Source organism: Strigops habroptila, chromosome 8 (genome assembly GCF_004027225.2).
Source record: "Strigops habroptila isolate Jane chromosome 8, bStrHab1.2.pri, whole genome shotgun sequence".
Lineage (NCBI taxonomy): Eukaryota > Metazoa > Chordata > Aves > Psittaciformes > Psittacidae > Strigops > Strigops habroptila.
In genome coordinates, this window is record NC_044284.2 from 34537748 (window position 1) to 34553294 (window position 15547).

General features: G+C 43.2%; 1 protein-coding gene across 6 annotated transcripts in view; it reads right to left on the reverse strand.

Annotated features, from left to right (window-relative positions):
* MCF2L2 (MCF.2 cell line derived transforming sequence-like 2) overlaps positions 1 to 15547 on the reverse strand; it is a 183876-nt gene extending 168329 nt beyond the window's left edge. For 4 of the 6 annotated variants that reach the window (XM_030494561.1, XM_030494557.1, XM_030494559.1 and 1 more), the window contains exon 1: positions 15056 to 15470. In XM_030494561.1, the coding sequence (XP_030350421.1) occupies positions 15056 to 15158 (103 nt within the window). In that variant the 5' untranslated portion in view covers positions 15159 to 15470. The other 2 variants (XM_030494555.1, XM_030494556.1) reach the window with 2 other exon arrangements.

A 15547-nucleotide genomic window follows, 5' to 3' on the forward strand; every position in this document is an offset into this window, starting at 1 on the left:
TGTTCACCTAACCAATGCTTCTAGATAGCTTTGGAAACCAGCTGTAGCATGAAGAAGAATATATTAGAGCCAGCCTCTATCTAGCCTACCACTAGAATTAATTCCTAATATAAAGACATTCAGAGTAAATAGCCTCCTCTGCTCCTTCTCAAATGCTGCTTCCTCTTAAGATGCTGTAACATCTGAAGAGTCTCTACTTTTTCTTTCACCTCCTGTAGCCCTGAAGGCTCCAAGAGCTCTAGGTTAACAACTGACTGCACAAAATTACTATCTACAGTCACCCTGACTGAAAGAGAATCTAATTGCTTAATGTGCTAGTAAATAAACCATGACTGTTGCTTACCTCCCTGGGCTCTGCAACACCCATAGAATCTCTTACATGTAATTATATTTCTTTCCTTCTTAAGCATCTGAACCATGTGAACTGATAACATTGGACTCAGATGAGGATCTGAGCCTCTCCATACAACACACGAATTTCCAGTCACCCACCTATCCTCCAGGTCTCCCATGTAGCCCTTCAGAATCCCCACTCATCTTCCCAGCTTCCTAACAACCTTCAGTCCTCCCAGACACCCTTGCAGCTTCCAACACAGCACACAAGCTTCAATCCTCAGATCAACCTTCCACTCAGCCTTTGGGTTACCAATGCGACTTTCCAACCCCACCTCCCATGCACTATACAGCCTCCTATATTTCCTTCTACACCTGAAAATCTACATTCTTGTTTCACTGCTTCCAGTAGTCTCCCTCTCACAGGTCCTTTGGAACAGGGCCGTGGCCATTCTCCATGCCACTATTAGTGATAACACCTGCTCCTAATTGCTACCTGCTTTTCAGGTGGGGAAATAAATAATTTCAGCTCCTCTTTAACCCTCTCTTTCCTGCTCCCTTGTAGCAAAAATTAGCATAATTCTACACTATTTTTCTACGTCTCTTGTTTTAAATATATTTGTTTCAAGAATAGCTTGAACAAACAACTGTGCAAAAAAACCCCAACAACATTTTTAACTGTGTCAGAAGCACAGAACCCACCAATGAAGTTTAAAATCTCAGTACAAATAATGAAGCATAAGGAAAAAATCTTCAGCTGGGAACTGAATCCCAAAGTATTCAATGTGTCTGAGATCAACTGCAATTACTGCAGTAAAGCTGGAAGATAAATGGGGACATACCAAGAAATATCCCTTTCTTGGCTGCAGCCTTGAACGCAGCACACAGAGTATTTCTCAGCCTTGTATCATTTGTAGATATCCCCATCTTTTCAACATTGCATTTTAAAATAGTGTCTTGCTTATTAAGGTTTTGTAGTGTTGTGTCAAGCTAATTACTACTACATACGCATTCAGAGGCAGCAGGTCTGATAATGAAGGCTGAACTGAAACTGCAAGGAATGAGCTAATTGGTTGTAATAAAACCAAAATACTAATAAGGGAGTTTTAAAATCAGGTTCAGTGACTGATCCCAATATCAGCACTGGTAGTGGACATGGCAGGTATTTTAGAGCATGTGGGCTGTACTGAGAAAATACTTTGCATTTGGCAGCAGGGTGTACTCAGGGTCCTGGGTGCACTAATCAGTCTTAACTGAATGCCAGAGCATTCTCATCGGAGGCTCCCACCAACACACCCTCCCCACAGTGCTCCAGCTACTCCATTTAAGAGAGCCCCCAGTCCCTCTTTTTCTTATGCTGTGGGTAACACTGCTGTCAGCTGCTTTCTCTGCTCTTCCTGACCTGTGCTTTAGACTCGCTAGATTAACTTTGACCTGATATGTCATTTGAATCTGTCACTATCTCTGTTCAGGTATTGTGGGACTGCTCTCTGGGGGGTGAGAATGATCATAGTAATGACAGCCTTATTTTCCTGTAAAGTGTATTCCTAATCCTTGTATTTCCTGGCAGAAGTTTGAGACTGTTAATAACTTCTGTAGCGTTCGAGTTGTCAAAATCACAACAGATTCTCACATTTGCTGGAAGAGAAGCTGCCATAAGATTAGGCTCTTTCTTATATTTCCTAGAGATTAAAATGAAGGGATGTTCTTACTCCTAAATAGGAAAATGGCTTCTATTTAAAACTTAGACATCTTAGCTCCTAAAGAGATCAAGAATTACACACACATAGTCAAGCTATGTCTTTCTGCAGTAAACCCCAGATTAGGTCAAAAGCTTAAATAGAGACCTTGTATATCCCAATCTTCAAAAGTTCAGCACCCATCTCACAAGCCATATATCTCTGGAGACCATGCCCTTCTCTGAATTCGCGCTGTGTGGGTATTTTGCACTTTGATGCTGTTGTAGCACGAACAGGGAGACGCCCTTGCTCCTTTCGGGTTTCTGTAGAGAAATGGTTACACCCTCCTGTGCCCTCTAGTGGCTCCTCAGCAAGACGCAGCGATGGAGACCACCTCAACCTCACCTGACGGGCCTCTGTATCAACAGTAACTCCTGGGTACCAAACCCTGCAGTGCCATAAGATCTCTTGGAGAAGGAGCTTGAGGAAGTGAGGCTTCTCTGCGACACCCTGCCTTTCAGCTCATCTGAGAAAGTCTTTGAGAGACTTCAAGAGTAGAAATTGAGTGCAAAATGGCACTGATATCCCTGCAGTGGATAAGGCTATGCCAGCACAGCAGCTGCCTTCCTGAGACCAACAGACCCACACAAACCCTTCCCCAGGAAGCAGCCCTGCTCTGGCATTCTGCTTGACTGATGAGGATGCAGAGGATGACTGCTTGTGTTTCATCTCTCCTCCTTCCCATGGCTGGACTGGAAGCCTTGCATGGTGGTGGCTCCCCAGCTCTGAAGGGAAGAGTGGGACAGGCAGAGTGTGGCCTGTACAAAGCTGCTATTGCAATTACTGGGGTAGAGTGGGCACAGAATATGATTGACAAACTCCTCTTTGCTTCTGTCCAAACAATACTGCTCTTCAAAGAGCATTGGCTGCTAGCTTTCTTTTCCCATTCAAGATACAACCATGCACAAGGCTCTGCTGTATAGCCAGAGTGTAATTCAACATGATCCAAAATGACAACTGCACACTGCTGAAACTGCATTCTCCCCTAGCTGAAAACAAAGCCAGAAAGTAGGTTTTTTATGAACTACATATAAAAGACCAAAAAGTCTACCTCAACTGAACTGTGACTTCAAAGTCTGCTGTGAAGCCTTTTCTGACTTCAGTGTGGAAGGGAAAAAGATACTAGAAATTCGTAACAGTGCAAATATGAGACACATGAAATGAGGAGAATAACTCTGAATCTCTCTTTAAAAAAAACTAGGAATTTTGTTTTCACAAAAGAAGCTGATCACCATAACAAGGATTAATCAGATTTTCCCAGCAGGCTTTCTGCACCAACTACTGGCATGCAATTGCTGGGAGCTTTCTGATTAGTTATGCACCTGATTACAGCTCAGGGTCATACTAAGGCCATAGCTATTTGTGTTTGAAATAACCTTTTCTCTGAATATTGCAAGATCAATAGTATGGCTCCTATGTATGTCATCAGCTTTGGCTTTCATGCTGCAAACACCAATATTGATCACTTCAAAAATTAAGCTTTGGCTTCAGAGACCTCTGAACCAAAGCGTAATGGGTAACAGGGAACTTCAGACTCAAAGGGGGGAAATATTTATAGTCATCCTTTGTTATGTGAAGGATTATTGATTGATAATAAGAGACAAACTCTCCTGATAGTAATTCTAGCCACAGCAATTCTGTTAGAATATTAACTCCCTAACAGGAAAAAATTTAAAAAAAAAGCATTTGAAGTGTTAAGGATGTTACATGTATAATTAACAGCATATCCAAACTTCCCACATCCAAACAATCTCATTTCTACTTATCATTGTTACTAGAGCTATGTGTTTGCTGCAGTTCTTTCCCCCAGTACCTGTTTGTCAGGACTTGCACATCCTTGGAATGTCACAGAATCATAGAATGGTTTGGACTGGAAGCAACCATAAAGATCACCTAGTTCCAACCCGCTGCCATGGGCAGGGACACCTTCCACTAGAACAGGTTGCTCAAAGCCCCGTCCAACCTGGCCTTGAACACTGCCAGGGATGGAGCATCCGCAGCTTCTCTGGGCAACCTGTGCCAGTGTCTCACCACCCTCACAGTGAATTTTTTCCTACTATCTAATCTAAATCTTCCCTTTTCAGTTTAAAGCCGTTCCCCTTGTCCTATCCCTACATGCCCATGTAAAAAGTCCCTCTCCAGCTTTCTTGTAGGTCCCCTTTAGGTACTAGAAGGCTGCTCTAAGGCTTCCCTGGAGCCTTCTCTTCTCCAGGCTGAAGAACTCCAGCTCTCTCAGTCTGTCTTCATAGCAGAGGTGCTCCGGACTCACTTGAGCAGATCCATGTCCTTCTTATGTTGAGGGCTCCATAGCTGAACACAGTACTTCAGGTGGGGGCTCATGAGACCAGAGTAGAAGGGGAGAATCACCTCCCTTGACCTGCTGGCCACACTGCTTTTGATGCAGCCCAGCACACTGGTTGTCTTTCTGGGCTGTGAGTGCACACTGCTGGCTCATGTCGAGCTTCTCATCAACCAACACCCCCAAGTCCTTCTCCTTAGGGCTGGTCTCAACCCATTCTCTACCCAGCCTGTAGTTGTGCTTGGAATTGCCCCAATTCAGGTGAAGGACCTTGCACTTGGCCTTGTGGAACTTCATGAAGTTCATACTGGTCCACCTCTCCAGCCTGTCAAGCCTGTCAAGGTTAACTGCACAAACCAGTCCCAACTAAATGATAGATATTGCAATAATTATAATTGGAGATGCCAGTAATTGTGGACTAATCCTCTATCTACATATAATTAAAACATGGCAGCTACCTTAAAGGTCTCAGAATTTAAAGGCAACAATCACTTCTGAAAAATACCATCTCTGGTTTTAGATTTTCTTCACCTATCCACGTCCCAGTATCTTGAAGTGGTTCTCCACTGTTAAGTGGGAGTAACTTCTATAAAATCTCTGGAGCTCAAGGCATATTAGATATAAGGAAGAAGTTCTTTACTGTGAGGGTGGTGAGGCACTGGAATGGGTTGCCCAAGGAAGTTGTGAATGCTCCATCACTGGCAGTGTTCAAGGCCAGGTTGGATGGAGCCTTGGGCAACATGGTTTAGTGCGAGGTGTCCCTGCCTGTGGCAGGGGGGTTGGAACTAGATGATCTTAAGGGCCTTTCCAACCCTAACTATTGTATGATTCTATGATTCTATGATTCTATGTATTGAAGGAGAAGAGTCCTGTCAGCATCTGTTGCCAGGCAGACCAAAATGCTGTTGCATTGTTTGGCTTGTATTTATGTCTTGGAACTGCAGATAGCTGCTCTTGTATCCAGGGCCAGCTGTAGAGAATCCATTGCCCAAGGGAAACTGGAAATCATACAGATACCAGTCATGCAGAGAAAGCAATAGCTAAATGGTTTGCAGCCCCTCGTATCTTGTTGCCCTAGGCAACAGCCTGCACTGCGGAAGTGGCAGATCCAGCCTTTCTCATATGAAGTCTGTTACATATGGTGTTAATATATGGATTGATACTATGAAAGCCCTAACGTAGTACCACTGGGGTGCTCACATATTAGGTGATACGGGTGGGTGCATAAACAGTTTCAGGATGAGAGCTGCTGATTTCCAAACAAAATCTTTGAGACACAGATGGAGGTAACTGGAAGCACAGAGATTATAGCCTGCACTCACAGATGTGGGGCATCTGACTCAAGATCTTCTAGCTTGGCTTTCCTTGAGCTCTTCTAGGAACTGACCCAAGATCCCCAAATGAAATCAGGACAATTCAGACAGTAGGTCATAGGTCTCGGCTCCCAGGGCAATGCCTGCACTGTGCTGCCTTTTAAAACAGTTTGCAGCAGGGGCTATAGCTGAGTACACTTAAAACATACAAAAATACCTGGTCCTGCAGAGTGCCCATTTATTCGTACAGAAATAAAGAGCTCTGTGCACCTCTCTGGATCAGAGCCACTCTGTTGTAATATTGATGACAGATCATTTCCCATCACCTCTTTGCAATGTTTCAAAGGATTTTGGCTTCTGCAGCAATTTAACCTTTACTCTCATGCTTGAGTAATCCAGGTCAGGAATCAATGACTTTTAAAACCAAAAGCTGGGCTAACAACCCAAAAAGGACCTTTGAACCTCTGTTTCAGCTTCCAGAGAGCCAGCTTTGCATTCACTGTAATAGTCCTGTCCTTACTGCAATGGAGTTCTCAGAGAACTTCATCTCTGTCGCATTCATGTAGCTCTGGAATCAGAGAAGCTTTGCCAAGGTGAGGGAGAGCTGGATTGGCTGCCTTGAGGTGCCAAACAAGCCTCTGGGTCCTCATATCAAGAGGGCATCAGGTGGTGCCCTTGTACCAGAGCCAAACCATGGGCGCAATTCATCTTTGAGGCAGGCAGGGTAATGATATTGAAATGAGCGGCAGTGCATGTCTACAAAGGCATGGACAATCAGTGCTTTGGCTGTGCTTGTTTAGCTTGACTTGCCTAAAGGATTCAGGACTCAGATTTCATGACAGCAGTGATTTCAGAACAACGCATTTTCAAGAACACTCACAATGCACAGAAGGTGCAAAGCTGGTTTCGAGCTATTGTGTGCGTGTTCTGGTAAACAAAATAGACAATTATTTCATGATAGCATGGATTTTTGATCCTGGTAGCCTGTTTTTCCCTTGGCCATATTGTCTGGGATATTTTTCTGTAGTGTCAGGTCCTTCCAATGGCTGGAAAAGATGGAGACAGAACACAGCAGCTCTGTAAACTAAATCCTAAGGTAAACTAAGGTCCACTGCAATTTGGAATTGTCTATCTCAATTCAGTGCTTCATCCCCTACTACATTGTAAGGAATATTCTAATAGAAAACAGAATAAAGGACTAATCATTAATGCTAAATTATTTGCAGGCCTCTGCTGAAAAGGCATCAGCCTCCTGTAATGCTGCACTGCAAATGACAAGTGGATGTATACAAACATTATGTGTTTCACCCTTGAATAAATGCTGTTGCTTCAGACTTATACCAGCCTGAGTTCACATGGTGGACGTGGCTCTCTTCCAGTTCATGAGCCTACGACTCCTCAAAGGCAGTTATGTCTCTGGACTCACAGATGTCATCTCTGGTGTGCTTACATGACAGTGGAGCTTGAAGATATCTTGATCTCAACCCAGTTGTCCCCTACACATCTGTCCCTATGCCAAAGAGGAGCTTGCTGTGCTTTTTCCTCCACAAAACACATGAGCTTTTCTTTACAGTGTTTCTGGTCTCAGAGCAGTTCCTCCCTCCTTGCCATGATTTACCGATCACTTAAGGTATTTACAAGTGATGTTTTTCCATCTAGGCATGTAAAAGTTGGCTGTTTCTTCACCCTGTCTCCCTCCTGCTCCTTGGTTTCAACACTGGCTGTGTCTGCTGCACTGGTTAGTGTGAGTCACCAAAGCTGACTGACTAATAATGATCCATATGCCATGTTATCCCTTTCACATCATTCTCCAGCATTTTCCTATGTGAGTAGGAGCAGGCAGCTTTGTAGAGAACTCAGACTTCTCCCAGTCACCGACTCACTGACCACCTGCGGAAATCCAGATGCTGAACTCTGAAGTGAGGTACAGGAGGCTCAGTCAGTGAGCAACAGCATCAGCACTAACACAAAACATTTATGGTTTATCTTCTCCCTAATGCTTGAACACAAGCCCAGCACTGAAAAACAGGAGAAAATATACAAATGGGGCTAGTGTCATGTACCAGACACTGTGCTGTTAAAATGACCCTAGCAGTCATCAAGCCTCATCCAGAGAGGTTCATCCTAGATTGAAAGCCAAGTCATTCCTCAGGAGCTGAAACATGGTGCAGAAGTGAGAAAGGAGTAACAGCAATGAAATTGCTTAGCTTATACTGTACACATTGAGACAGTCTTGTGCTGCAAGTACCTTCCCAAGTGCTGAACCTGTTTGCCCCAGAGAGACGTCCTCTCAGGATCTCTTGGATTCAGGCACCATATGGAAGGTGAGAAAAAGAATTAAATAAAAGATGAGGCAAGTGGAAAAAGGCCCTTGTATTTAACAAGCTGCCTGGAATTGTGACAGATGTCGGCTTAATTTCCAATGAGGCCATCTGAGCTTCCCTCTGCCACAGAGATGGGAACAGACAGGGAGTTCTCTCTACCTCCTTTTGGCCCTATTTCCTTTTTAATCTTGGAACTTCGCAGTGCAGAATGGTCACAACTACCTACCCTGTTAGCAAGAGATGACTTCTGTCAGCACCAGCAGCTTTCATTGTGCCTGACCCAGAGACCTCACACAGGAGGAAACCTCCTATACTGCTTTCCCCTGGAGAGTCCCCCAGCCTACTCCTTCCAAGTAACACTGGGCTTGTTTTGGGGTGTTTAAGAGGAGAGGGGGAAGTGCCACAGCTCTTCAATGTCAATGAGTCAATGAGCTCAATGACTAGCTCATTGAATGATGCTGTAAGAAATCACTTTTCCCTTGCTTGTGACCTACGCTACCTCATTCTTCCTTTTTTAAATTATTCCTTAATAACCAACCTTCCCACCCCCACCCCACCCCTCTCAAAAAAAAAAAAGAAAACCCAAACAAAAAGCAAACAAACCGAACAAAACCCAACAGAATACCACCACACAGTGTTTGCAAAAGCCTGCTCTGGAAGGCAGTAGTTCCTGCTTTCTGCTGTAGTAAAACTGCCATAGAGGACTAACACTGTCTGAAATACAGTCCTGAGGCAGAGGTGGTTCAGGAAAGCCAAGAAGAGAAGAGCTGACCCAAGAAGCACACTATAGACTTGACTGTAACTGAAACATGCATCTTAGAATAATTCGTTTCAGTCACAACTGCTTTCCAGGCACCAACAGACAAACTACAGAGCCCAGCAGAGCTTTCTAAGGATGCACAGGACCCAGTGCCCGGTGTGCATAGCTGTGGAAGGGGCCATGGCCACCACCAGTGCTAACAGTAAAACTTGGATCCTGCCTCCTGACTTTGCTTTAATAATTTCCTTGCATGTTAAACACTCCTCCATGCATTCCCTCCAAGAAACAAACACCTACAAGCCATTACTGAGATAGGCTAAAAAATAAAGGACAGAGGGAGACATTAGATTTAACAGCAGCAATGTGGGGGCTTTTGAAACAGACGGTGACCTACAGATTGACAGATTGGATCACACCTCAGGTCCATCCAGCCTAGTACCCTGTCTCCACCAGTTGCCATCACAAAATGCATAAGTAGAAAGTGTGAAAAGCCTGCAGCAAGCAGATGGCGGATGGTAGCTACTCCTATTCCCTTTTCTTCCCAACATACTGGTCTCTTACTGGCTTGAGAATGAAAGCTCAAGGTTTAACAGCCAGTTTTGGGGAGGATATCAATAAATAAGAAAACAGCCAGGGCTGTAAGCAGCCTTTCAGTTCTGTGCAACTCTGCATGGCTCTGCTTACTGCATGCTGCTGTAACAGAAATTATTAATGGCAACACACCTGGATATTGCAGGATTTTTCTAATTTTCTCTTGAATGCTGCTAATGATAGAGTCAGAGTCACATCCCGTATGAAAAAGTATTCAGCTAAAGTAAAAGACTGAATGTAGAATACAAACCCCTCTGAGCTGTTCTTTCCTGAAGCAGAAGCAGCCTTAGTGCATGCTACTGTTTGTACTGGTTCTGGGAAGCTTTTCAGTCACCTCTCTCTCCCTAAACATGAGGCCAAACTATCACATAAATATTTTGCCTTGAGACAAAGCCAAACTAGTGTTCTGGCTTCCCACCCCATTACAATTTCTTATGGACTTTATTTCTGATCATGCCTCAACAACCAAGGTTAGAATGTGGGCTTTAAACTTGTAATATGCTACATTTTGGAGAGTGTGCTAGGCACATCTGCACATTTTTCATGGATTTCTGTGAAAGCTTGATTTCCACTTTTTATAGACACAAACTTTGCAGCATTAGCAAAACACTTTTAAATAGTTCCTTTCTAAACAGTTCCCAGTGAAACAGCTGCACAGAATAAGCCATATAGAATGGGGTAAAATTAATAACCACAATGTAGGAACAAAGATGAAACCAAGCAGCTTTTTAAAGCTGTGAAACTAAAAAAGATAAATTATTACCCCTCCTTTCCCCCACGCCACTGTCACATGTGGATTCTCTGAGGTCTAATACAATGAGCTTATTAGTCTTTTGTTCACTAATTGCATCTTTCTCTTCCGTCACTATTTTCATAATTTGCATGAACTTAATATTTTGTGACCTTTATCACTTCATCAAATTTGGTAAAAATTGGCCAACAGTTCAAAACAGAAGGCAAATTTTAAAATAGAAGTAGGTTAATGGGCGAAAGAACTCTACACTACCACTTTTTGTTAGCATGAGATCCCAAGGAAGTTTAGCAAATACATTTCTGTAGTTATCTATTGTTCTGTTTCATTTGGAATACATTGATAGATGCACATTCCACGCTGGTATATTGCTTTTGGGTAAGGAAACCTGGTGTGATCAGTGGAAAAGACCAATCGCCTCTCACTGCTCACCAGAAAACTGGAAGTAGAACAGAGCCATAGAATCAGTGGTTCGAAAAGAGTTCCTCAAATGCATGAATGCTCTAAAACAAAGGGAAGAATTTTCTGTTGCAGGCTGTGGAATTTCCATTGCCTTGATTTAAGCCTTTGCATAGAAGTAGCAGAAGGCCTATTTGATATGGTACCTTGGAAGCTAATTTCTCAAAAAATCTCTTTTGTGTGTTCTTGTAGGCAGGCGCAGATCAGAAACCTTGCAACCATCTATCCAGCTGTGACATATTAGATTATTCGTGGCTTTGCAGCATAAAACAGATTCTGGGACTTGTGATGCTAAGCCATTGGCCTCGGACAAGTGCCAGCTTGGGTTATTCCATTCTGCTGACCTAAATTCCTCTCACACAGTCAAGTAGAAGCAGCATCATCCTCCACTTCCTGTCACAAATTGTAGCACAGCTTCTCTTCACACACACAGGTATTTTATTCTGCTCCTCAGAGCTGGTAGTTAAGCCAAGAGCGGTAGGAATTGACCCACCATGGTGAACAGACAGGAATTTTAAGAGACTGCATAAGCCCTGAGATGCCAATCCTAAACCAAGTTCTGCCACTGATTTCCCTTTTGATCTCCATCAAGTTGCTTAAATTCTTTTTTTTTTTTTTTTTTTTTTGGCATAAAATGGGCAAATTCTTGTTGGGTAAATAAGAGTGTAAAACCAGATGAAAGCTGATATGAACATATGGGTCTTTTTCTTGTATATATCAATTGTGCAATGTACTGCTTTCTGTAATTTCACATCAGTGCCTCCCCTACCAGGGATGCTAACAGATAGCTCACCTGGATCCAGTTGCCATTTGAAGATGTGAGGAGCTCTTTCTTACAACTTAATGGAAAGTTAAGGGAGCCTCTAAGAAAACCCTGCTTCTAATGTGCCGTGGAATTCTTTACTGGTAATAAAGAAGAGCCAAGCTCTGCTGTTTCCTTTTGAGACAGCTGTCAGTTGTGGAAGCTTCATCTTATTATAAAATCATTTTAAGAATAAAAACCTGAGGAAAATGGGGCACTGGGTGGAGGTGCTTTTGTGCGTAACTGTGCCCAGGACATTGCCCACACATAGCAAACCTGGCATCAGACTTCAGGGAACCAACTGCCAAGTGTGAGTGCGTAGCAAGTGCACAAAAGCATATTCTGGTGGGCTTCACAAGCTGGAAGAGCTCTACCATTCCCACATGCAAACAATCCTGCTGTCAGCACCAGACATGCCACCCAGCAAAGCTTCTTCCTTCCCCATCACAGAAGAACTGCCACTTGCCCACCTACCCAAAGGACAAGCTTTTTTCAAAAGAGATGAGTGTTTCCCAGCACTTCCAACTATCAAGTCTAATGAAAGTAGGTTAAATTAAAAAAAAAATAATCTTGATGAAGTTTGGTAAAAAGACTGAGCAACATTTTGCACTAAATCTTTCCTAGCAAGCAGAAAGCCTGCTAGCACTCACAAACTACTCCTGCCTAGGGAGGAAGTCCCTGAAATCTTAGACACCTGCAGTGGCTCCATTACCTCACCCATACCAAGGCAATTAGGAATAATCTCAGAGAGGCTGAGGGAGCACAGGGCTATTTAAGAGATCTAATTTGGTCCTCTATTGTTTGACACTGTGTAAAGATGTGCTACGTGGCAGGGTGTGTGGTACTAGAAAAGTACCAAGTTAAGATAGCTGCTGTGGTGGTAGGTAAATAACTTCAGTGCTTTGATTTTAACCTGGGTGAAGCAGGTAGCTATATGTACGAAGTCTGTAGCAGGCTAAGAGGCCTTTTTTTAAACAAGTCCATGAACTGTCTAACACAACATGAGCCAGCTAATGACGGATCAAAGCTTCTGCCCGGGACAGACAAGTTGAGCTCCAGGCAATTAACTATGTTTGTGACACTCTTATTGACACATTAAAAATAAACCGGTGTGTAATCTACTTCACACAGACCAAAATGATCCCATAAAGGTTTTGCTGCAAATATAAAGACCTTTCTTTTTAATGCTCCTACAAAGTTCTGTTTGGCCTCTTGCAATTTTTGTGAATAAGTTTATTCCCTCCTACTACTGGAGGAGCCAAGAGCTATGCTCCCAACCAAGAGCTGGCTACATTCTAGACAGGTTGAATGCCATCAGTCCAAGCAGTAACATTAGGGTGATAGATGCTGTAAAAATACGAAACGCTATAAAGTATGTTCATGGTGAGGCATTCCCTCAGTTTGCTAAGGAGAAGATCCCTTTCACTTCTTGGAGCTGTAAAGATTCCCACTGAACTTTGAAGAGACCCCTGCAGCCACACAGGAATTACTGTTTTGATAGGCTACTGCTGACTCAGCTAAGGCAACTCATGTTACAAAGTGTGATTCATAAATATGGTGCATCATCAGTGGGTTTGGAAGAAATGTTCTTCCTTCAGCCAGTAACAATTTCAACATTACTTGCTTCCATTTTTGTACAGATGCATTTTCCAGTTCCATGATTTGATAAAAAATTAGCACCACCTACAAAAAGGCAGGCAGACTCCACAAGTAGGTTCTGATTTCTAGGTCTTGAATGGCTGGGAAAATGGTGGGATTATCCTCCTCTGATGGAAGCTGGTGGACAAGGCTCCTGCCTCAGTGTGAAATGGAAAAAACCCAACCCAACCCAACCCAAACCAAAAAAAAAACCAAACCCAAACCAAACCCAAAAAACCAAACTCCACCCCCAAAAAACACAAACAAAAAAACGCAACCAAACAACAACAAAAAAAAACCCAACAAAAAACCAACCCAATCCAAAACCCAAACCAAAACAAGATCTGAGAGCTTCATTCCTCTCTGTAGAACTGACCTGCTGGTTGACCTCCAGGAAACCAGTGAGACTGTCTAGCCTCAGCCACATGACCCAGAAACCTTTCTATTTGTCAAGGAACAGGGCAAAGGTTCATGAACATCTTTTTAGTGCCCAGAACAATTTCCTACATTGCTAAATGCTAATATAATGCTATGTTACCATTAACAAACCCCTCCTGACACCAAGGAGGGTCCTCAACATGGATGATAGGGACCTGTATTGAGTCTAACAGGAAAACCAGGAGATGCACAAATCTCTTTGGCTCCACTCAAATACTCTTCCTAAAAAAAATTAAATGTGTCTCATATTGAATCCCAAATTGTCACAAAAATAATGGAATTCATGTGACATTATGTCAATCTGAATGTGCCTCATATTGAAACACAAATCTTCATAATAAAAATGTGATTTCATGTGACTTCGTGTCAATCTGAATTTGTACAATTGCAAAGCAACTCATGTTGGCACCACTGGGTCAAACAGGCTGATGCTGCAAGCTCTCCTGGCAACCATACTCTCTCTTCCATACCAAACCCCAGCTGAGGTTACCAGGAGCACCAAGACTGATCCTTGGAGAAGAGCTTGGAGAGACAGGACCTGATCTGAAGTACTTTATCCAGTTTAAATCTGCTTTTGTGCTATTTCTTTAGGTAAGCTACCAATTGCATTTGCTTTCTTAAACCTAGTTCAACTGCTACAGCTAATATCAAACCCAAGAAGAACCGTGGTCTAAAATCTTAACTGTATATTCTCCAAAGCCACATTTTGGTCACACCATGTTTTATACACAGACTGAGCAAAGTAAATGGCAAAGGCATTTCATGAACCTGTAAAACATCCTTGGCATTCACAACACATACTCCATTACAAACACTGACAGCTATAAAATTTGCTCCCATGCAATTCAACTGAAAACGTTGTCTTTACATGATGGAACACAGCCACAATCTGCTTTCACTCAAGTATACATAACAAAAAAAGGGTCCCAAAATTTTTTCTCAGTTGATATTTTCATCACCAGCATCTCCCACTGTCTTGCTAGTTTCAGGTTATTTGTTCCTTGTAGCTTGGTCACCAACGCCAGCAAGTGGGTAGCCAGCATAGACTTGTAAGAATGCCAGTGCATAGTATAGGGCCTTACCTGTGTTCACTAGCATTTGAAGATTAGCAAACAGTAAAATCAAACCTGACATGGAGAAGAGCATTTCAGATCCTGTCCTAGCACCTTCCAGAACCCTTGAAATATCAGTGGCAATGAAAGACTCTGAGAATGGGCTGCTATTCCAGTATCGCAAGGAAATGCAAAGCACATCAGCACTGCTGTTGCTCTATCGTTCTTCCACCACTCCCTTTTCTCCACCACCTTCCTGCAAAGACTGAGCTTAGGTATTTTACAGAGATCAGTTCACAGGTAGGACACTCTTTGCTCTTATTGTTTCTGCTTTTCAAAAAACTGCATGCTTGAAAAACAAATGAAACCATCAATAAAAGGGTATCTAATTGCTCAAAGTCATGGGTTTGCAATCTGCTGATGGCTCCTATTTCATGCACAGGTGTGATATTGTCACACAAAGGCTTCCTGCCTGCACAGAACATCAGCACCTCCTGGGGGACAGGGCCCCCAAATCTACACAAATGTAGTGAGAAGAAAAATAAAGATGTCTTACCCACATGGGTGATAACCGTAGTCAGTCGCTGGGTGAGCTCCTGATGTGACATCTCTTCCTCTTTTAACCAAAAAAGCATTTCACACAGGGAACTGCACAGCATCCAAAAAAAGATGCACCCAGAGTGGGAGGCTGCACACTCACTGCCTCGCCTGCACACAAAGCGAGGACCACTCCCACAGCACGGCCCTTCCAGCTCTCACATCTTCTGCCGGCTGCTCACCTCTCCCAATTTGCTGCCGTCCATGCATGGACCTAGAAAAGCTCCTTCCAGAAGGGGATTTTAACCCCCCTTGGCAACAGGAAGGGAGCAGGAGGGGGAAACAAAAAAGGAAAAAGAAGCAGGCGAGCTGATTGCTTATAGCTTTTTTTCCTCCCTTCTCCCGTGGATGAGGCAAAGGATAAAGAGACAAACCAGCAGGCAGATACCTTCCTCCAGGGAGACTTTTGGATGGTGATGCTGTGAGTCAGGGAAAAATCCTGGAGGTAGGA